Source organism: Odocoileus virginianus, chromosome 20, assembly GCF_023699985.2.
Source record: "Odocoileus virginianus isolate 20LAN1187 ecotype Illinois chromosome 20, Ovbor_1.2, whole genome shotgun sequence".
Taxonomy (NCBI): Eukaryota; Metazoa; Chordata; class Mammalia; order Artiodactyla; family Cervidae; genus Odocoileus; species Odocoileus virginianus.
Window position 1 is genome coordinate 15,949,806 of NC_069693.1, and position 23,521 is coordinate 15,973,326.

Genomic DNA, 23,521 nt, shown 5'->3' on the forward strand with positions numbered 1-23,521 from the left:
AATGATTGTAAACTTGATTATTTTCTCATATAAATGCTAATTATTGAGTAATCCCTGCATGAAGCTGTTATTCTTACAAAGACAACTTAAAGGAGAAATCAAATTATAAAGAATGAAGCAATTCTTTACATATTGGAAACTGCCACCCTTCCAGAAAGTCACATTTTTCTCAGTGTAATCCGTGAGCACTTACAAACTTTGTGTAATTTCCATTAACTTGTTTACTAGTGGGTCCTAATAGGGATAGGTTAGCTGAGTTCCAAAAAAGTACCTCTTTTGGAGATAAAAGCTAGCGGGTATGGTCTGTGGCAGTCTGAAAATCACCCTGAAATATACATGATCTTACATGGGATTTAGATAATTTGCTTAGGATTCTCCTTGTTGCCATACTTCTGCTAGAATCAAAGACATAGCATCTAATTTCACAAGAATAAGGAAGGCTAACTATGTATTATATATTGGGGTTATTTCTTTCATTTTTAATTGCAAGATATAATAAATTTTTATGATTTTTAACCATTTTTAAATATACAATTTAATAGTATTAAGTACATTCACAAGGTTGTACATCCACTAGTACCATCCATGTCCAGAAGCTTTTCATCATCCCAAACAATAACTCTATCAATAAATAGTAACTCCCACCCTGCCCTAAGTCCTTGGTAACCTATATTCTACTTTATTTCTCTATGAATTTGCCTATTCTAGGTATCTCATCTAAATGGAATCATACAATATTTGCCTTTTTTGTGTATGGCTTATCTCACTTAGCACAATGTTTTCAAGGTGCATCTATTGTAGCCTGTTTAGAATTCCATTCTTTTTAAGGTTTAAAAATATTTCATTATATGTACATGTCATATTTTGTTTATTCATTCATCTGTTAATGAAAATTTGGGTTGTTTTCTGCTATTTGGGTTGTTTATGGCTATTGTGAATAATACTGGTGTAAACATCTGTGAACAATTATCTGAATCCTAAGAAATTGAGTCCCTGCTTTCAAGTATTTTGGATATATATTTGGAATTGGAATTGACAGAAAATATTCTATATATAACTTTTTGAGGAACCACATACTTTTCCCCACAATGGTTATACCATTTTACATTCCCATAAGTAGTGCAATGGGTTTCAATTTCTACACAACCTCACCAACACTTCTATGCCTCCTGCGCCCTTTTTTCTATATAGCCATCCTAGTAGTGGTTTTGCATTCAATCTTAGCCAAAAAGACAAGAAGCAATTCATTATGGGTTTGATTTGCACTTCCCTAATGACTAATTATGCCAACCATTTTTCCATGGTTAGTCGTTTATATATATTTTTTTGAGAAGTGTCTATCGCTAATATTCTGAATATGTCTGCATCCATATTCACAAGGGATATTGGTCTATAGTTTTTTGTTTCTGTTTTTTTTCCTTGTAGTGTCTGTCTGATTTTGGTGTCAGGGCAATTTTGGCATCATAGAATGAGGTAGTATTTCCGCTTCTGCAGTTTATTCAAAGATTGTCTTTTCCCCTTGAATGGTCTTATCATCCGTGTTGAAAATTGACTGTATATATGAGGGTTTATTTCCGGGCTGTCTCTTCTATTTCTTTGGTCTGTATGTCTGTCCTTATGTTAGTGCCATACTGTTATTTTTTTTTCACGTGTACCGAGTTATCACTTCTTTTTGTTTATTTATTTTTGGTTGCTCTGGGTCTTCATTGCTGTGCATGGGCTTTCTCTAGCTGTGGTGAGTGGGGGCTATTCACTGCTCTACACAGGCTTCTCATTGTGGTGGTTTCCTCTTGTTGTGAAGCACAGGCTCTAGGGCACGCAGGTCTCAGCTGTGGTGCACGGGAGTTCAGTAGTTGTGGCTTGTGGGCTCTAGAGTGTGGGCTGTGGTGTGGGCTCAGTAGTTGTGGTGCAGGGGTTTAATTTCTCTGTGTCATGTGGAATCTTCCCAGACCAGGGATCCAACCAGTGTCCCCTGCATTGACAGGCAGATTTCCTATCCACTGTACCACCAGGGATTTCTGTTAAGTTTTGAAGTTTTTAAAGGGTTGTTTTTAGTTATTTGGGGCCCTTTGAATTCCATATGAATTGGGGAATTCTTTCCCATTTCTGCAAAAATGGGATTTTGGTAAAAATTGCATTAAATCTGTGCTATCTCGGGTAATATTGATATCTTAACAATGTTAAGACTTCCTATTTTATTTTGAACATGAGACATCTTTCCATTTATTTAGGTCTTTATTTTCATTCAACTATTTTTTTTCCCTCAGCATTCAAATCTTTCACCTTCTTGGTTAGATTTTTTACTAAGTATCTTATTCTTGTAGGTATGGCTGTAAAATACAAGGAGCTTCCTAATTTTCTTTTGGGTTGTTCATTGCTGTTCTATAGATACACTAATGATTCTGGGGTGTTAGTTTTCCCTGCAACTTTGCTGAATTCATTTATTAGCTTTATTATTCTTTGGGATTTTTAATGTATAGGATCATGTCATCTGCAAAAAAAAAAAAAGAGAGAGAGATCATTTTACAACTTCCTTTCCACTTTAAATGACTCCCCCCCCCGTCTTATAGCTCTGGGTAGAACAAGTACAGTGCTTAATAGCAACTGTGAAAGCAGGTCTCCTTCCTTGTGTTTTTCTGATCTTAGGGGGAAAGCTTTCAGTTTTTCACCTTTGAGTATGATTTTAGCTGTAGGTTTTTCACAGATAACTTTATCATGTTGAGGAAATTTTCCTCTATTTTGAGTTTTCTGAGCATTTTCATCATGAAAGTTTATTGGGTTTTCCAGATGTCTTCTCTACATAAATCATGATGAGTAAGTGGGTTTTTTCCATTCATTTTATTAATGGGAAGGATTACATTGATTAAGTTTCTTATGTTGAACCACCCTTGCATTGCTGAGGTAAATTCTACTCGCTCATGGTGAGTAAACCTTTTAATATGCTGTTGGATTTAATTTGCTAATATTTTGTTGAGGATTTTTGCATCTGTATTCATAAAGGATATTCATCTGTAATTATCTTTCCCTGTGATGTATTTATCTGTCTTTGGTAACAGAACAATACTGGCCTCATAGAACAAGTTAAGGAGTGTTTCCCCCTCTTCAGTTTTTTTTTTAAGTTTGAGAAGGACTGGTGTTAATTCTTCATTAAAAGCTTGGTAGAATTCACTGGTGTAGCAGCCTGGTTCAAAACTTTCTTTGTCAGGATGTTTTTGACTATGATTCAATCTCTTTACTTCTTATAGGTCTGTGGAAATCTTGTATTTCTTCTTGAGTCAGTTTAATTTCTTTTCCAAGGAATTTTTCCATTTTTCTTACTTATCTAATATGTTGGTATATAATTGTTCATATTTTGTCCTATAATTCTTTTTATCTCTGTAAGTTTGGTGGTAATAACTCCATTTTCATTTCTGAGTTTAGTTATTTGTGTTTTCTCTTTGTCAGTTTTGGTAAAGGTTTATCAATTTTGTTAAACTTTTCAAAGAGCCAACTTTTGGTTTTGTTGATTTTCTCTCTTGTTTTTCTACTTTCTATTTGGTTTATCTCCACCCTATTTTTTGTTATTTTCTTCCTTCTGTAGCTTTTGGTTTAGTTTGTCTTTTTATAGTTCCTGAAGGCAGAAGTTAGGTTATTGACTTTTGATTGCTTTTTTATGTAGGTGATTACTGTTACAAATTTCCCTCCTAGCACTGTTTTTGCTCTGTACCTTAAATGTTGGTATGCTGTGTTTTCATTTTCATTAGTCTTTAAGTATTTTCTGATTTAATTTCTGGTTTCTTCTTTGACCCATGGATTGTTGTCTTAGTCCATTCAAACTGCTGTACAAAATACAAAAGATGGGGTAACTTATAAGCAAATTTATTTTTCACAGTTCTTGAGGCTGAAAGCCTGCAATCAGGCTGCCAGGATTGTCAGCCTCTCTGGTTGCAGACTTCTCAATGAGTCCTCTTGTGGCAAAATGGGCTAGAGAGTTCTGTTGTTGTTGTTGTTCAGTCGCTGCATTGTTGCAACACACCAGGCTTCCCTGCCCTTCCCTAACTTCCGGAGTTTGCTCACATTCATGTCCATTGAGTTGATGATGCCATCCAATCCTCTCATCTTCTGCTGCCCCCTTCTCCTCCTGGTCTCAATCTTTTGCAACATCTTGGTCTTTTCCAGTGGGTCGGCTCTATGCCTCAGGTGGCCAAAGAACTGAAGCTTCAGCTCCAGCATCAGTCCTTCCAATGAATATTCAAGGTTGATTTCCTTTAGGACTGACTGATTTGACATCCTTGCTGCCCAAGGAACTCTCAAGAATCTTTTCCAGCACCCCAGTTTGAAAGTATCAATTCTTTAGTGCTCAGCCTGCTTTATGGTCCAGCTCTCACATTCATACATGACTACTGGAAAAACCATAGCTTTGATTATACGGACCTTTGTTGGAAAAGTAACATCTTTGCTTTTTTTTTTCCATTTATTTTTATTAGTTGGAGGCTAATTACTCTACAATATTGTAGTGGTTTTTGTCATACATTGACATGAATCAGCCATGGATTTACATGTGTTCCCCATCCTGATCCCCCCTCCCACCTCCCTCTCCACCTGATCCCTCTGGGTCTTCCCAGTGCACCAGGTCCGAGCACTTGTCTCATGCATCCAACCTGGGCTGATGATCTGTTTCACCCTAGGTAATATACATGTTTCGATGCTGTTCTCTTGAAACATCCCACCCTCACCTTCTCCCACAGAGTCCACAAGTCTGTTCTATACATCTGAGTCTCTTTTTCTGTTTTGCATATAGGGTTATCATTACCATCTTTCCAAATTCCATATATATATGTGTTAGTATACTGTATTGGTCTTTATCTTTCTGGCTTACTTCACTCTGTATAATGGGCTCCAGTTTCATCCATCTCATTAGAACTGATTCAAATGAATTCTTTTTAACAGCTGAGTAATATTCCATGGTGTATATGTACCACAGCTTCCTTATCCATTCATCTGCTGATGGGCATCTAGGTTGCTTTCATGTCCTGGCTATTATAAACAGTGCTGCGATGAACATTGCAGCATGTGTCTCTTTCAGATCTGGTTTCCTCGGTGTGTATGCCCAGAAGTGGGATTGCTAGGCCATATGACAGTTCTTTGCTTTTTAATGTACTATGTTTGCCATAGCTTTTCTTCCAAGGAGCAAGCATTTTTTAATTTCATGGCTGTAGTCACCATCTGCAGTGATTTTGAAGCCTAAGAAAATAGTCTGTCACTGTTTCCATTGTTTCCCCATCTATTTGCCTGGAGTGATGGGACCAGATGCCATGATCTTCGTTTTTTGAATGCTGAATTTTAAGCCAGCCTTTTCTCTCCCCTCTTTCATTGGGCTTCCTTGGTGGCTCAGACGGTAAAGAATTTGTCTGCAATGCAGGAGACCCAGGTTCAATCCGTGGGTTGGGAAGATCCCCTGGAGAAGGATATGGCAACCCACTCCAGTATTCTTGCCTGGAAAATTCCATGGACAGAGGATTCTGGTGGAGTACAGTCCATGGGGTTGCAAAGAGTTGGACACGACTGGGTGACTAACACACTTCACTTTCATCAAGAGGCTCTTTAGTTCCTCTTCACTTTCTGCTATTAGGGTGGTGTCATCTGCATATCTGAGGTTATTGATATTTCTCCCAGGAATCTTGATTCTAGCTTGTGCTTCATCCAGCCCAGCATTTTGCATTGATGTACTCTGTATATAAGTTAAATAAGTAGAGTGACAATATACAGCCTTGACATACACCTTTCCCAATTTTGAATGAGTTTGTTGTTCCATGTCTGCTTCTAATTGTTGCTTCTTGACCTGCATACAGATTTCTCAGGAGGCAGGTAACGTGGTCTGGTATTCCTATCTCTTAAAGAATTTTCTTCAGTCTGTGTGATCTACACAGTCACAACAAACTGAATGAAGCAGAAGTAGATGTATTTCTGGAATTCTCTTGTTTTTTCTATGATGCAACAGATGTTGGTAATTTGATCTCTGGTTCCTCTGACTTTTCTAAATCCAGCTTGTACATCTGGAAGTTCTCGGTTCACATACTGTTGAAGTGTAGCTTAAAGGATTTTGAGCATTGCCTTGCTAGCCTGTGAAATGAGTGCAACTGTGTAGTAAGTTTGAACATTCTTTGGCATTGGCCTTTGGATTGGAATGAAAAAACCTTTTACAGTCCTGTGGCCACTGATGAATTTTCCAAATTTGCTGGCATATTGAGTGCAGCACTTTCACAGCATCATCTTTTAGGATTTGAAATAGCTCAGCTGGAATTTCATCACCTCCACTAGCTTTTTTCTTAGTGATGCTTCCTAAGGCCCACTTGACTTTACACTCCTGGATGTCTGGCTGTAGGTGAGTGATCACACCATCATGGTTATCTGGCTCATTAAGATCTTTCTTTGTACAGTTTGTCTGTGTATTCTTGCCACCTCTTCTTAATATCTTCCATGAGATCTCATTTATAAGAGAACTAATCCAATTCATGAGGGTTCCACCCTTCTGACCCAAGCACCTCCCCAAAGTCCCACCTCTTAATACTATCCAATTGGCCAGTAGGATTTCATCATATGAACTTTTAGGACATAGAAGTTGTTTAAGAGGGTGCACTTTAATTTCCATGTATTTGTGATTTTTCGTTTTCCTTATTCATTTCTAATTTCATCCTGTTGCAGTCACTTAAGTTACTTTGTATGATGATCAATCATTTAGGGAGAATGTTTCATGTTCACTTGAGAAGAATGTATATTTTGCAGTTTTCCAGTGGAGTGTCATTTCTCTGTTAGGTTTTTTTAATTGACTTGTTAAAGTCCTCTGTTGGGGTCTGGCCCCAGCAGGATCCAGGGGAACCCTCAGGATGAATGGCGTCGGCAAGTGATGAGAGAGAGAGAGAGAGAGAGAGAGAGAGAGAGAGAGAGAGAGAGACCAGACCGGGATGTGTAGCAGAGTCTGGCAGTTGCTTTATTTTTCACCGTAGCCTTTATACCCTAAGTTGGTACATTTCTAAGGGGGAGATAAGCATACAGACTTAGTTTAACATTACATCAGCTTGTCCTTCATGAAACCAGGTGTTCTCTGTATACTTTTTGTTTATGAGAGTCTTTTCCCATAGATTTTTTGTACATTATCTTCTGGCCTTGAGCTTAGCAGAAAACAGAAAAGTGGCAGTCTCTTGGTACAGCAGGTTGTAACATAGTAGAAATATAATCTTGTTAACACAAAGGTCAGTCTTTTTGCAGAAGTTCTCTGCTAAATTTATCTAAAAAGTTTAGCACACAAAGACTCTGCGGCTCTGGTGAGGCAGCCCCTGTTTATCACTCCTGGTTAAAATTAACAATTATCTTATTGTTTTTACACTAGGGCTAAGCTCTTATTTTTCTAGATCTTTAACTATATTAACAACAGTTTCCACTGCACAACCTCAGCCCATTAACATCAATCAAACGTTGATCCAATAACCACTTTTAAAGCAATATTTTTTATGTTCTCTAATAGGGCTTCCTCACCCCATAAAGGGCTCTGTGCCTCTTAGGGCCTTTTTTATGGTTAATCTCTATGTATAATATCTTTTGGCTTTCAGGCCTGTTGACAATTTATGGCTTGCACCTGGTGTAACTTTAAGCAACTTCAGTAGCTGATCCTGTCTCTTTTGTGGTTAATCTATTTTCTTTCTATTAGGCATCATCTCTATGGGAACTAGATAGGATTACATTATTATGGAATAGATATGGAAAGGATTGCAAAAACAGCAGATATAGCACAAAACAGGCTCTTAGTCTAAAAGTTAACTACCTGTAAGAAGTCACCAGCTAATCTCTTGCAATGGGAGCACACATTTATCAAACGCCAGAATGCCAGCAGAGGGGTTTAAATTGAAGCATTTCTTTCATCCCTGGCCCCTTCATAGGGTACCAGCGTCTAGGAGATTTATTAATTAGGGTTTTAAGTTGGTCTTTATTCAGTGAAAGAGGAACAGGAGAGCTCTTGGCAGGCAGCACAAGAATCTGCAGCAGGGCAAACAAGAACAACAGCAGAAAAGGGGGGAGGATACAGGGTGGGGTAGAGGCCGAGGCCAACCTGGAGGGTCCCTTGTATCCTGAACAGCCTTGCGTGTCAGGTTTTTTCCTCATGACCTCGTCATGGATGGGATCGTGAACAGCCTTTCGTGTCAGGTTTTTTCCTCATGACCTCGTCATGGGTGGGATCTCCCATAACGTCTCCCGGCAGTCCTCTATTTCTTTATATCTTCTGTGTGGTTGATCTATTCATTACTGAAAGTAGGGTATTGAAATCTCCCACTGTCTGTCTTTTGACTGGTGAGTTTAATCCATTTACATTTAACTACTGGGAAGGAGGAACTTCTGCCAATTTGCTCATCATTTTCCAAATGCCTTATAACTTCTTTAGCCCTCATTTTCTTCATTATTGTCTGAGGAATTGTTGTCAGACACTTAAAGTGAACTTTGTAAGGTAGACATTATTCTCTCTGGCTGGAATATATTGGAGACATTCTAGGCTGAATGAATCAAAGGGAATACTTGTTTAAGGGAATATTTTTTGTTCAAGGAGGCATGAGAATATCTGTGTGATTGCCAAGAGAATTTTTATCTTCTGAGACACAATACACAAAGGAGGCAACTGCATGCCTTTCACTAGATCTTCCAATTCAGCCTATGTCCCTGAGATGTGTGACTCTGGATATTTGCTAGTACTGCCTGAGTCTCAGGTTGCTGACTGTGCCATAAAAATGATTATAACATTTACATAATAGTCTGTGGGAGGATTAATAAAAGTAAGAAAAACACACTGAATGACTTACATGTGCTAGGCACTCCATTGTTCGCTTTATGAGTAAATTCTCAAAACCTTCTGATAAAATAGAAACTATTTCTGTTTTGGTGCAGAAGTCAAAACTTGAGAAGTAAATTTCCTTAGATTAATGGAAAGCAAGTGCCAGTATCAATAGGCTGATTCAAACCTGGAAATTTGGGTCCAGAACTGGGAAATTAAATTGCTTGAATGCTGCAAAGTCCTTAGCATACAGTGCAGGTATACAGTGTGCTATATACTTAACCATGAAACTAACCGCTGCTGCTAACAATGTTGTTTGTTATCATTATATTTTTTCCTGGTTAATCTCTAATGCCAGAGCTTACCTTCTGTGTCTCTCAAGCCACACAACTTTGTCATTGTCTTTCATCAGTGAAATCATAGACATTTCTTTTCTCTAACATAATTGCATCCTGTTTAAAAGACAGTGCGTGACTCTCCTTTGGTGTCCAACACAAAGCTAGCCTCCCACAAAGTGCTGTGACGTGTGCCTTGGTTCTTTCAGGATCTTTATGAATGACTGCATAAGTATCTCTAGCAACATCTGACTAGCCCAAGGTTATTGAAGCTACTCTCACTTTCCAGGCATCAGTGATCTTCAATACATGGAAGGTCCATCTAGTCAAAGCTATGGTTTTTCCAGCAGTCGTGTATGGATATGACAGGTGGACCATAAGCTGAGTGTCAAAGAATTGAAGCTTTTGAACTGTGGTGTTGCAGAAGACTCTTGAGAGTCCCTTGGACTACAAGGAGATCAAACCTGTCCATACTAAAGGAAATCAGTCCAAAATACTCACTGGAAGGACTGATGCTGAAGCTGAAGCTCCAATACTTAGGCCACCTGATGCAAAGAATTGACTCATTGGAAAAGGCCCTGGTGCTGGGAAAGACTGAAGGCAGGAGAAGGGGACGACAGAGGATGAGATGGTTGGACTGCATCACTGACTTGATGGACATGAGTTTGAGCAAGCTTCGGGAGTTGGTGAAGGACAAGAAAGCCTGGTGTGCTGCAGTCCATGGGGTCACAGTCAGACATGAGTGAGCTGAACTGAACTGAACCTCCATTCAGGAACAGTAAGGGCAGTTGCACTCAACCCTGAGGACCCTGTACTGAGAGGTCATGCTCAAATCTTTTGGGCTTCTGGTTTCACTGGGTAAAGCCTCACTTTCCTTCATACAGGGATCTGAAGCCTCCTCCTGCTCTTTCTCCAAAACACATGTGTAGTATACCCTCCCATCTACCAGTAGCCATGCTGTGTTCTTGTCTCCTCAGAGTATTTTGGATAATAAATACATTCTCCTGCAAGATGGTTCAATTACCAAAGGAGGATTTGTTGGAAGGAAATGGGAGTGTCTTGTGAAAGCCACCAAAAGGTGAATCAATAAGTAGGTTAAGTGACAAGTGATTATGAAAACTCACTAGAAGATGTGACATTCGAGACCAGAATGATGCAGTCATGTGAAGAAAATGATGAACAATCAATAGCTAATATTTATTTAAATGCTTTTGGGGTACCAAGCATTTTATACCAATTAATCTGCTTAATCTTCATCATAATCCTGAGATATCATTTTACAGAAGGAGAAAATAATTTTAAAGATGGTACAGCAAGGTAAATTGTCCAAGGTTGTACAAAGTCAGTATACACACAACTTGGATTTATACCCAGGTAACATGACTGCAGAGCCTACGCTGTTCATACACACACACTTTTGAGCTCTTAAGTTGTATGGAACACGTCTTATTTACCTTGATTACAGTAGATGCTCAAGAAATGGTTGAGTAAGACTGAGCATGATTCTCCACTAGTGATATTATAACATCAGTACAATCTCAGCTCAATCTTATTGTAACAAGGTATATACTTTTATTGCTTTCTTAAAACCTTCTTTAAGCCTCTGGCTTTCTTCTCCTTGTTCAGTATCACTGTGAAGGCATTTTAAGAATTGCAAAACATTGTGATGTGTATGCTCATGCTTTTTAAATGAAAAAGTATCATTATCTGGATGAATCTTATAACAAAGTAAAAAGATGGCATGAAACTGTATGTAGTGAAAGCGAATAAAATCTGGGAGATTATAAGGACTGGTTCATCTTTTTGGCATTAGTGCTTGGGAGAATAGAGGGCAGAGCATGGGAGAAACAAAAAGCTACTGCCACTATCTTACAACTAAATATACATATAGGGGCCAGTCCACCCATAATTATAAATGTTCTTATCCTTGTTTGATACCATCCTGTGCTCCTTTAATTATAAACCTCTCAAAGATCCTTCAACATTCCATAGAATGTCAAAATAAATCTTATGACTAAATCAGAGGAAATATAAATCTCTGCCTCATATTAAAAATCCCATTCCAAGCCCACTATATCTGCTGAGAATTGATATGGAATGTGCCTTCACCTATTGGCTTTCCATTAAAGTAGCACATACCAGCATAGGAGAGTATTTTATTAAAAGTTGGAAACCGTATCATTCATCCCACCCCGGAATTTTATCAACAATATCCTTTCTTAAAATCTGAAACATAAACTACATTTAACTGCCTTTTACTTGCAGCAGTGTCTGTAAAACCCCAATCACTGATCTGTATAACCTCTCCAGTCACAAGATAAGAAATTGTGGAGCCAGTAAGGCTATTCTGTTTAGAATATTTGAAGCCACCTCACTTAGAAAGTATATTTATGTCAAGCTTCAGTGTAAAAAACAAAAATGCTCTTAAATATTTCAAGAAGCTATGGTACAGGATACTAGTGCCATCAAAATTGGTGAACAGGCTGCAGAAGTTGTCGGAATAGCTCTGGACTATTCAATTCCAACCCTCCATAACAATGATCAAGGGATGGAGAAATGACTGATACTTTATCAGTATTGCTGCCAGGAGTAATAATACCTCAAAGCCACAAAACTAGAACTAGACACTACATAATGGATTTCAGCTGCATCAAACATGATAGAACTTGCTGGTCTGCTTTGCCTAGAATGATCCTTGAGCACACATGTGCCTTACTTACAGTTGTCCTTTATCTGCAAGGCACTGGCTCCAGGACCAACATACTCCCTCACCTCCACAGATACCAAAACCTGCAGGTGCTCCAGGTCCCTTAAATAAAATGGCATAGTTGCTATAACCTAGGCATATCCTCCTGTATACTTTTAAATCATCACCTAATATGATGTATTCCCTGAGCCACTACAAAAGCCAATACAATGTAAATAGTTGTAAACATAATGTAAATGATATGTAAATAATTGCATACAGCTGTTAAGTCCAAGTTTTCTTTTTAGAACTTTTTGGATAAAAACTTTTCAAAAAACACTTTTCCAACTGAGTGGTTGAATCTACAGATGCAGAATATGCAGTTATGGGGGGTCACTGTAATTAGGACTCATCCTTTAGGATTTGGACTAAAACGCACATCCACTCTGCTCTAATCCCTCACTGTATGTAATTTCTTGGTTGGGTTCTCACAGCACTTGTAAAAATTAAAATGCATCATTTAAGCCAACAGGAGATGGACTGTATATTGACCTCACCAAAATAGTAACATACTTAGTACAGAGGTCAGGCCACTTTTTTTCTAGCTTTGCTGGTCTTCCACTAAAGGCTATACAGGAAAGCTGATCCTCATTCATCAAGAGGAAAATAGTGGAAAACTCTTAAGAAATATCAGTGTGTCAAAGGAGTTCAACATATACAAAACCACTTTATTAGAGATGAAAAATTTTATTCATACCACTTTTTACTTCTATTGCAACTTTCATTTATTACATTTATTGGATTCACTGAGTGACTATCTTCACATGCCCATTAGCTAATTTTTATGTAGGACCTGGAGTAAAATGCATGCTGCTACTTTATGATATGCATGTTGATTTATGCTTGTTTGCTCTCCTGTAGAACTGTTTACAAATTAGCATCATTGCAAAGAAAGACTTACACATACTTCCTACATCCTTCAGGTGGTTCTAGCATTAATCTTCTGATGCCTGCAAGCTTAGTGAACACTCTGCTACATTCCTTACATAAACTTTCTCTTCAGTGTGAGCTCTCTGATGTAGAGAATGAAGGATATATTTTAATTGAAGGACTTCTCACAATTTCTGTATTCATATTGCTTCTCTCCTGTATGTGTGTAATGTTTCTTAAGAGATTCATGTTTGCCTAATGTCTTTCCCAACTTGTTACATGTAAAGGGTTTTTCTCCAGTGTGGATTTACTTATGTCAACTAAAGGATTAATGCCGGCTAAAGTCTTTCCCACACTTACTGCCTCCATAGTTTCTCTACAGTGTGAATTGTGATAAACAATAAGGCTTATATCATTGCTAGAGACTTTCCCATATTCATTACATTCTTAAGAATTTTCTCCAGTATAGATTTTCTGATTTTGAATCCGAGATCTACGGCTACAGTACAGTATGATGAACACTGCCTTTATGCAGTTTCTCTATTATATGATCTTTCATACACATAGTGATTCATATGGCCTAAAGACTTTTCCACACTTATTGTACTACTGGGTTTCTCTCCATTATGTACTCGCTGATGGGCAGTAAGATTTGAGCCTTTGCTAAATGCCTTCCCACATTCATTACATTTATATGGCTTTTCTCCAGTATGAATTCTCTGATGTACAGTAAGGTTTGAACTACAGCTGAAGGTCTTCCCACATTTAATGCATTCATAGGGCTTTTCTCCAGTATGAATTCTGTGATGTTGAAACAGAGATGACCTGTGACTGAAGGCTTTCCCACATATACTGCATTCATAAGGTTTCAATCTAGTGTGGTTTCTCAAATGCATATTCAATGATTCGGATTGGTTGAAGGATTTCCCACATTTCTGACATTCAAAGGGCTTTTCTTCAGTATGAATACTCTGATGCTGAATAAGAAATGAGAGGCTGCTAAAGACTTTCAGACATTTGTTACATTCAAATTGTTTCTCAATAGCATGAATTCTTTGATGTCGAGTAAGGTGTGAGCTACAGCAAAAGGCTTTTCCACATTCTCTACATTCATAAGGTTTCTCTCCAGTATGAATTTTCTGATGGTGAATGAGAGATGACCTGTGAATGAATGCCTTCCCACATATTCGACATTCATATAGTTTTTCTTGAGTATGAATTCTCAGATGTTCAATGAGATGTGAAACACGACTAAATGCCTTTCCACAGTTCATACATTCATATGGTTTCTCTCCAGTGTGAGTGCTTTGATGATTAGTAAGTGATGAGACATGGCTAAAGGCTTTCCCACATTCAATACATTTGTAAGGTTTCTCTCCACTGTGGCTTATTTGATGTCGAGTAAGGGATGAGCCATGGCTAAAAGTCTTCCCACATTCATGACATTCATAGGGTTTCTCTCCTGTATGAATTCTCCAATGCCGATTAAGGATTGATTGTTTGCCAAAGGCTTTCCCACATTCAGTGCATGTATAGATTTTCTCTCTATTCAAAGTCTGGTGAAGGGTAAGAGATTTGCTTTGGCTGAAGGCTGCTACACTTTCATTAGAATTCAAAAGTTTCTTTCCATCATTGATATTCTCATTTTTTATAACTGAATTTGTTGGTAAGCTCTTCTTAAGTATATCACGTTTATGTGACTTCCCTTCAGCAGAAATTCTCTGTGGTTCAGAGAAAACAGACTTTAAATGGAAGATGCTATTAAATGCATTACATTTGTAAACACTTTCCCCAATGGGACTTTCTCTTAAGGTGAGGGTCACTGGTTTGAAATACTCTACTTGATTTTCATACTTCCCCTCCAACTTCTTGATATAATACAAGTCCTTGTTAAAATTTGAAAATTCAAGATTTTGTTGTATAGTTTTTTCCTTTATTACCATTTGGGGTAAATCTTCATCATAAATATCCTCCTTCTTTGATAATTCTTTGTTTTCCCATCTTGATTTACAATCTGTAATATATCAAAAGAGCAAATCTGCTTTATCTGAACTTCTTGAAAAGAAACTTCTATGGTAGAAACAGGAGAACTGGATTAAAAATAAAGTCATTCCCCCCAGTGCCAAGAAAACACACAGCTCTCACAATTCTCATATATTCAATGATTTCTGAACAAAGTTAAAATGGAGCACAGAGAATACAAACAGCTCACAGAGGCAGGAAGAGAGTGTAATAAGGGAAATGAATTAATACATAGTCTGTGGGGGGAAAAAATGAAATTATCATAAAGAAAATGCAAAAGGCATTTTGGATCCCAAGCCAACATTTTATGTCTATACTTATATGAACGACTACATTTTATCTCACATAGCTTGGTTCTCCAAACTTTGATTAATCTCAATTTGCTGTCAGATTAGTATGCTTAATATGGAGAATGTATAGCACTGCACTAAACAGCTATAATGACAACAAAATAATGTAAATACTCTTTATGGCTCAACAAGATTTAAGCTTTGTGAGTTTATGTAGGATCTGTGTGAACTAATAATATTTACTGACAGAAAATACTGTTCTTAGAAACTTCTTATATATCCCTTACTTCTTTTAACATTTATGTTCACTCTTGATCTTTGAAGCTCCGCCTCAGGGGTAAAGTGGTTTTCCATTTAGTTGACAGCTTTTTTAGCCTGAAACCATTTGTATATTTTTCCTTATGTGGACATATAAAATAATAATTTGCCTTATTTCACTTTAAATAAGAAACAATTTGGATTATAATGATGGCAAAACCCTCCACTTTTGATCAGATAATACAGAAAGATAATAATTTAGGATAGAGGAATTGTCATTTAGAAATCTAAGCATCCCTCAATTTTGTTACATCTGGAATCTCTGATAACAGTATCCCTAAAATATACTAAAATGCCTCTATACTTTACACAAGCATCTTTAAACAAAGACCTCTGACTCCTGATTTACCACGACTTACCTGGAACCATGTCTTTTGACAGCTTTTCCTCCACCATCCAAGGTTCTTTGCCATCCTCCAATAAAGCAATCACATATGGCTTAGGTACGGAAAGACCTGCTTGCAAGAAAAATATTAGAAAAAACACTGTTTTAAGTTGTGGTCTTCATGGAGAGACCATCACCATAAAAGGGACCAAAGAAAGATCTGAAGAATGTTCACTGAAATGGGATGATAAGTTTCAGGCAGGACACAACAAAACTATACATGTCCTTGGGACTGTGAAACAAAAATTCAGCCAGTTACTAAAGAGGATCTCTAGCAATTCACAGTGGCAGATGGACGATCTCCTTCATTGAGGGGGAGGAAGAGATATGCTTACCTAGGGATACCAGGTTCTCATAATTCTGGACCATCACATCCTTGTATAAATTTCTCTGAGTAGAACTGAGCCATCTCCACTCTTCATGAGAGAAGTCTATGGCCACATCACTAAATGTCACCTGAAACAGCAAACATGTTTAGGCTCAACCATAGCCCAGGCCTCTTCTGTCACTGATTAAAGGGTAAAATTACCCTGGTGTGGAAGAAAGGGAAAAGGATTCCAGCAGTTGTCACAATGATCAAGAATCTGATCTAAGTAATAACTGGATAACTATGTGCTTGGCACTGTTATACAATAAGGGTAAGAGACAAATACAAGAACTCTGCTTCAGGAGAGTAGGGAACAGAATTATAAAATTTTCAAAATTCAGCATTCAACATCTGACAGCATTTAGTCAAGTGCTTAGTTTTGTTTTTCATAGCTTATGTGCCAAGTAATAAAACATGAATTAAATTTTAAAAAAAGAATCCAATAGGCTCAAAGACATCTTTATATATAATTAAAGATAAACACATAATCATATACATAATCACTTTATAAACAAAAAGCAAAAACATTTATGGTACATAATTAACTCTTATAATCTATAATTAAAATAATTTGAGACTCCTGGGCAAAAGGACTGGGGGATGGTAGGTAGTCCTTGAATAGAACCTTAAAGGAAGAGCAAAGAAAAAATAAGATACATCTTAAGGAAAATATCCTAAGAAAACAGATTTCTTCCCAACAGTACTCATTCATGGTATTATTTAAAATGGAAAAATTTTAGAAAAAGTTTAAATGTTCAATCATAACTTATTGGCTAGTCAAATTAAATTGTGTGAAAAAAATGTATACATTTGTTGTTGTTTAGCTCCTAAGTTGTGTCCAACCCTTTTGTGATTCCCATGGACTGCAGCCCCCCAGGCTCCTCTGTCCAAGGGCTTTCCTTTTTTTTCCTTTTCAAGGCAAGAATGTGGAGCAGGTCAGATTTCCTTCAGTGCATTTAAAATGTCATTATTATGACCTTTCATTGGTGAAACAGACATTGTTTGGCTACTGTAAATTTTTCATTCCAACTATAGATTCAATACTATATTACTTCATTTGGATGTTTTACACATGTTTTCACCAGTGATACTGGTCTTTGGTTTTAAAGAGAGAATTTACCTTTGTCTGGTGTTGGGAAAATTAAAAATCAATCAAATCTACCAAGCAGAAAATCCTCTCTGTAGTATAAAAAGAGAACAGTTTTATTACTGAAAAAGCATTAAACCAGACTGTAATGCACTTAATAATACCTAATAACTAATGAGACTGCAATGGCAGAAAAACATCTCACCCTTTTATAAAATCAGTCAGATACAATCCATTACAGGGTCACACAGAGTTGGACATGACTAAAGTAACTTAGCATGCATGCACAAGGGCCTTGGAGACATCACTTTGCAATTACAGGTGAATTTAGGATGAACTGTTGCAACACATAGTTCATCCTAAATTCACCTGGTAATTGGGGTAGTCCTCTGTGTTAGGTGCCTTTACTCCAAAGAAAAAAATTAAAACTCATTATCTTTATGACAAGCAGGTAGTTAGAACCTGGAGCCCGAGTCTAGGCTAAACTCCCATACAGATAGGGGACAGAGGTGCATCTTCTTTCATGTTTTCATTTCAAAGGGATGTCTCCAAGGCCCTTGCAGTTGCTCCAGTCGTGTCCAACTCTGTGCAACCTTATGGACCATAGCCTGCCAGACTCCTCTATCCATGGGAGTCTCCAGGCAAGAATACTGGAGTGGGTTGTCATGCCCTCCTCCCAGGGGATTTTCCCAACTCAGGAATCAAACCCACATCTCTTATGTCTCCTGCACTGGCAGGCAGGTTGTTTACCACCAGTGCCACCAATGCCCTTAAGAAAGACTTTAATGCTCTGTAAAACTGGCAGAGGCTTATTTAGCTTTGAAAAGATTTATAAACATCTCAAAGGGACAGGGGAAAGAATATAGAGTTACATATTTTTCTCAAGGAAACACTCTTAAGAAAAGGAAAGGGGAGAAGGTCTCCCTCTGGCACCAGGGAAAATTATTTTTCCCATCTATATTTACTCTTAGCCAGGTATGAGGGTTATACTAGCCTTATCACATGAACTGAGAAAATGTCCCTCTTTTCCTGTTTTCCACAGTGATCTTTAAAATGATCAGCTTTTACAAATCTCACCTGATAAGCCAAACTGAAAAGTCAACACTATATTAAATGAATAAAACACCATGTTTTATTCCACCAATGCAAAGACATTTCATATTTTAAGTTTTGATATTAATCAATATCATAATATTAATAGTCCAGAGAAGAAACCCCACATACTCTAACATATTCTTTGATCTTTATTTAAATCAAAGTTTCTCAGTCTTGGCACTACTGACATTTTAAGCTGAACAACTCTTTGCTGTGGGGGCTGTCCTGAGAATTTTAGGATGTTTAATAGCATCCCTAGCCTTGACCCTTCAGATACTAGTAGCAACTCCCCTTAACTATTCCCTACCCCTGTTTTAACAGCTGAAAATGTCTCTAGACATTATCAAATGTCTCTTATGAATGGGATTAAGGGGAACAAAGTCAACCCTGTTTGAAAACCATTGTTGCACAAAATTTTTGCATTTCCTTGAATGACTCTCTTAGGCCTCTCTACCCATACTCAAGGTGTTCTCTCAGTTTGGTTTAACTTCACTTCCACCTCTGCCTCCCTGGTATTATGGGCCACCTAGACAAATCTAGCCAGGGATGCTTCAACTATCTCTTCCCCTTCAGTGTCCTGGGATGCTAATTCACCTCTGTCCCTAGAATTTAGATATTAAATAAATACCTTAATTTTTACGATTTCTTACTTTTCTACCAGTCCTGTATTGTTCAATACAGTAGCCACTGTATCTGGCTATAAAATTTAATTAAAATTAAATTTAAATAAAATAAAAAATTCAGTTCCTTAGTCACTCCAGTTATAATTCAAGTGCTTAACAGTCATAAGGGGCTGGTGGCTGCCACATTGGACAGGACACAAATAGGATACTTCCCCCACTATAGAAAGTTCTCTTTGACAGTACTGCATGAGATCATGAAATCTTGTGTACCAATGACAGAAACCTATGTAAGAATCTCCTAACAGTTATTTATTAAGTGTTTAGAAAATAAGTCAATGAATGATTTTGGCAATTAGTTCACTTTAGCTTTTACCTAAATAAAAAAAAAAAAGACTTCTTTCAATTCTAATTGTCTACCATTTCCAAGAAATAGACTCTGCCCAACATGCATATCTGCCACTCATACCTTCTCCTATACTGGTTTCACTTCCACTCCATGATTCTTTCCCATCATTTTCTCATCACTCCTTCATTCAACAACTGTTTACCAAGTATCTGGCTATACCAGATACCACTCCGGCCACTAAAGATAAAACAGTCAACAAAAAAATATCCTTTCCAGTAGGAGGAGATAAACAATAAGCATATGCATATAGTAAACACATAGTGTATCAACTAGTGAGTGATGTGTGTGCATGCATGCTCAGTCGTGTCTGATTCTTTGAGACCCTATGGACTATAGCCCACCAGGCTCCTCTGTCCATGGGATTTCCCAGGCAAGAACACTGGGATTGTCATTTCCTCCTCTAGGGGATCTTCCCGACCCAGGGGTCGAACTGTGAATCCTGTGTCTCCTGCACTGGCAGGCGGGTTCTTTACCACTGAGCCTCAGGAGAGTGCTATGAAAAACAACAAAATGATGGAGGAGGAGAAGTGATAGTCGAGAGAAGGTGATTACAATTTTACATAGGTGTTCAGGGAAGTTTTACTGAGAAAATAACTACAGAGCAAAGATACAAACGAGGTCAGAATGCAAGCTTGTATATATCTAGGTAACGAATATTCCATGCAGAGGTACAGCAACTTCCAAGGCCTGGAGGCAGGTAGTCAGTGTGGCTGGAACTCCCAGAGAACAAAGAAACAGATGGAAGATGAAATCAGGGAAGTAATAAGACAGCCTAACTGTGCAAAGTTTTTTGTCACTACACAATTCTGACTTCTGAGTTAGGGCCACCAAGGAGTTTCAAGCTGAGGAATGACAGGATTTTATATAACAAGAGGATCACTGTGACAGCTGTATTGAGAAGAATGAAGAGGGTCAAGGGCAGAAGCAGGAAATCCAGCAAGGTGACCACTGCAATAACCTAAGTGGCTTGGACCAGGGAGGCAATGGTAGTGGTAGTTATGTGGTAACCAACGGTCAGATTGTGTAGATATACTATGTATATTTTAGATCTAACTAGAGTGTCTGAATGTGAATAGAGAAAGGGAGGTCTCAAGGATGACTCCAAACATCTCTTGACTTGAATAACTGAAAAGACTGACATATACCATTAATAGAGACCACATGATACAGCTTAAACAACCATAAAGCAAATACCTAAAATTCCAAACTTGAATTCTGAATCATAATGTTAAAAAAGTTTTGCTCAAGACTCTTCAGAGGCTTCTAGCAGAAAACTGACAGAAAAGAGGAGCACTAAGAGAAAATACTTTGGAGTTTTGCAGGCTCCATGCTTTGTTATAATGAAAGGAATCAAAGATCCAATCCCTAAGTGAACTTTGTGAGGTGGGAACTGGTACAAGAGGTAAAGCAAACACTTAAGAGTCCTGAAAAGCATGGAAGCAACCTAGATGCCCATCAGCAGATGAATGGATAAGGAAACTGTGGTACATATACACCATGGAATATTACTCAGCTGTTAAAAAGAATTCATTTGAATCAGTTCTAATGAGATGGATGAAACTGGAGCCCATTATACAGAGTGAAGTAAGCCAGAAAGATAAAGACCAATACAGTATACTAACACATATATATGGAATTTAGAAAGATGGTAACGATAACCCTATATGCAAAACAGAAAAAGAGACTCAGATGTATAGAACAGACTTGTGGACTCTGTGGGAGAAGGTGAGGGTGGGATGTTTCAAGAGAACAGCATCGAAACATGTATATTACCTAGGGTGAAACAGATCATCAGCCCAGGTGGGATGCATGAGACAAGTGCTCGGACCTGGTGCACTGGGAAGACCCAGAGGGATCAGGTGGAGAGGGAGGTGGGAGGGGGGATCAGGATGGGGAACACATGTAAATCCATGGCTGATTCATGTCAATGTATGACAAAAACCACTACAATATTGTAGAGTAATTAGCCTCCAACTAATAAAAATAAATGAAAAGAAAAAAAAAAAAGAGTCCTGAAAAGTAGGTGTTTTAGGAAGATTTGGGGACAAATCAATTTACCTGAAACATGACTCTGCAATTTCCAGTAGTAGACACAGTCCTCTTTCCAGGTTCTCCTCTTATAGAAGGGCAGTGCCTGAAAAAGCAGATCAAAACAGGAAAAAGCAGTCATGACAAATCAGGCATACCTTGCAGCTCTGGACACACCTACATGGAGGATCCCACTGGGAATCACTTTCTAGGGTTCCAACCTTTCCCTGAATTAACAATGTGTTCCTTGGCAAGAGGTAACCAGGTAGCATCTATGTGTACATCAACTGTTATATATACATCAGAGTGTGAGTGTGTGTGTGTGTGCGTGTGCTCAGTCGTGTCCAATTCTTTGGGACCCTATGGACTGTAGCCCGCCAGGCTCCTCTGTCTATGTAAATTTTCAGGCAAGAATACTGGAGCAGGTTGCCATTTCCTTCTCCAGGGGGTCTTTCCTACCCAGGGATCAAAGCGGGGGTCTCCTGCGTCTCCTGCACTGGCAGGTGGATTCTTTAACACTGAGCCACCTGGGGAGCCCATATATAAGTGACTGACTCATAAAACAACAGTAATAATAATGTTAAATAAGAGCTCTTTCGATCTTTACCACTATGCATGGTGGGCAGTCACATTATTCCAGATTTCTTTTTTAAATAAACGATGAGAAAAACGGAAACTTGGCAACACTGAAGCAATCTGTTTAAGGTTTACACAATCAATTTCTTTTTTTCTTTCAGTGCGTATAACGCACACTCGCTTTCCCATTTCCTTTTTTACAACAGCTCTTAGAGGTAAGCGCCATCCTTACTCCCCTTTTACAAAGCAGGACAGAGGCCCAGAGGAGCCAGGGGCCTGCCTGGGCTCATACCGCGGGGTAGACGCTGGGACCTGAGAGGTTATGGCGGCCGTGCCCAGTTTCGGCCACCCTCCCCGCACCCACACTTGACTGACCCCTCAGCAGACCCCCACCAGCGCAGAAGCCGTCCACTTCAGGCACCTCCGCGTACCTGACGCGCCGTGTAGCTGTAACGAACAAAGGCCGCTTGCCTCGCCGGAACTGCGATGCCCAGAGTCCTCCGAGATTCCAGGACAGAGAACACCGCTGCTGGGTCGGAGACAAATGCCGGGCAGCCCTAGGCGCAGCCCCGGTCCGCACGGCACTTCTCAGACTCCTCCGCTCCACGGAGAAAAGTTGCCGGTGCGTCTCAACGGTTGCCTTCCGGAAAACCACACTTCCCAGGAGGCTCAGCGGCCGCGCGATCTCGGAGCACCGCGAGACTACGGGCTGGGCTTTGTGAGAAATTACACCGCTTTGAGACTCCACTGGGATCGACCCCTCGGGAAGAATGCGGTGGACAATAGTCGTCTCTGGAGGAGAACTCCACTTCCCGAAACCAACGGCATTGTCTACATGCGCTGTGAAGATAATGAGAGCCCAAACCAGGAACCTATGTTTCCCAGAAGATTACGAGGCCGTGAAACGTCTTTTGGGTCATTTCTGTGCTTGCACAGACGTTTTCCTCCCTGAACAAGGGCAGACTTGCTGGTGCGGGACAAGAAGTGGCCTCTACCAGCCGAAGATCTGTCATTCAAAACTGCTGCCACTCTGCTCGGCTTGTACTGCTCTTGAGTATTTGGCTTCCACTTGTCCAGGACTGTATTTCCCCAAATACCCTGTATCCGAGCTGTCACAACATTAGCTGAACGGGGACCAACTGCACTTCCCGGAAGTTCGTGGGGTCACGTCGTCGCTCGGACACCGACTACCGCGGTGATGTGCATTACGTGTCCTCGAAGGACTCAGGATTATCGGACTCAAGTGAGGGTTTTGAGGATAAAGACCCTCAATCTTGGGAAAAAACACTCTGACCCTCCTCTGTCTTTGAGACTTTGCCCAGCCACACGGCCGCTGGACAGATGTGTCAAGACCAGAGCATTCTACTCTTGGTATTAATTTGGGTTGTTGCCTTTATTTTCTTTTTTAATTAAATTCATTTACCTGTTTTTTAATAATTGTAAATAGCATGAGAGAATTTTCTCATGCTTTTAATGAAGTTCTTTGCCTTTTCTCCTGCTTGGGATTGTTGAGCAGATTGAATCTGTTAAATAGCATCTTCCCGTCCTCAGAAAAATTTCGCTCTCCATGTAT

At 38.9% G+C, this 23,521-nt stretch overlaps 1 protein-coding gene across 3 annotated transcripts; it reads right to left on the reverse strand.

The window, feature by feature from the left end:
* Window positions 1-12,548: 12,548 nt before the first annotated feature.
* LOC110151242 (zinc finger protein 181) lies at window positions 12,549-22,824 on the reverse strand. Of its 3 annotated transcripts, XM_020914565.2 has the most exons (6): window positions 22,380-22,627; window positions 21,403-21,478; window positions 17,254-17,312; window positions 16,102-16,222; window positions 15,741-15,839; window positions 12,549-14,765 (listed from the first exon to the last, which is right to left on the reverse strand). In XM_020914565.2, exons 4-6 carry the CDS (start codon window positions 16,133-16,135, stop codon window positions 13,279-13,281), a joined length of 1,620 nt encoding a protein of 539 aa, XP_020770224.2. In that variant the 5' UTR covers window positions 16,136-16,222; window positions 17,254-17,312; window positions 21,403-21,478; window positions 22,380-22,627; the 3' UTR covers window positions 12,549-13,278. The 3 variants fall into 3 exon arrangements, with proteins under 3 accessions (XP_020770224.2, XP_020770221.2, XP_020770223.2); XM_020914562.2 differs by lacking the exon at window positions 17,254-17,312 and having other exon boundaries at window positions 22,380-22,824; XM_020914564.2 differs by lacking the exon at window positions 17,254-17,312 and having other exon boundaries at window positions 15,741-15,836; window positions 22,380-22,624.
* Window positions 22,825-23,521: the final 697 nt, after the last annotated feature.

Excerpts from the sequence above, each read along its gene's own strand:
- LOC110151242 (XM_020914562.2), bottom strand. Across the intron at positions 15,840-16,101 it reads TGAGAACCTGGTATCCCTAG|CAGGTCTTTCCGTACCTAAG; the intron begins GTAAGCATATCT and ends TTTTCTTGCAAG. Across the intron at positions 14,766-15,740 it reads GTCAAAAGACATGGTTCCAG|ATTGTAAATCAAGATGGGAA; the intron begins GTAAGTCGTGGT and ends GATATATTACAG.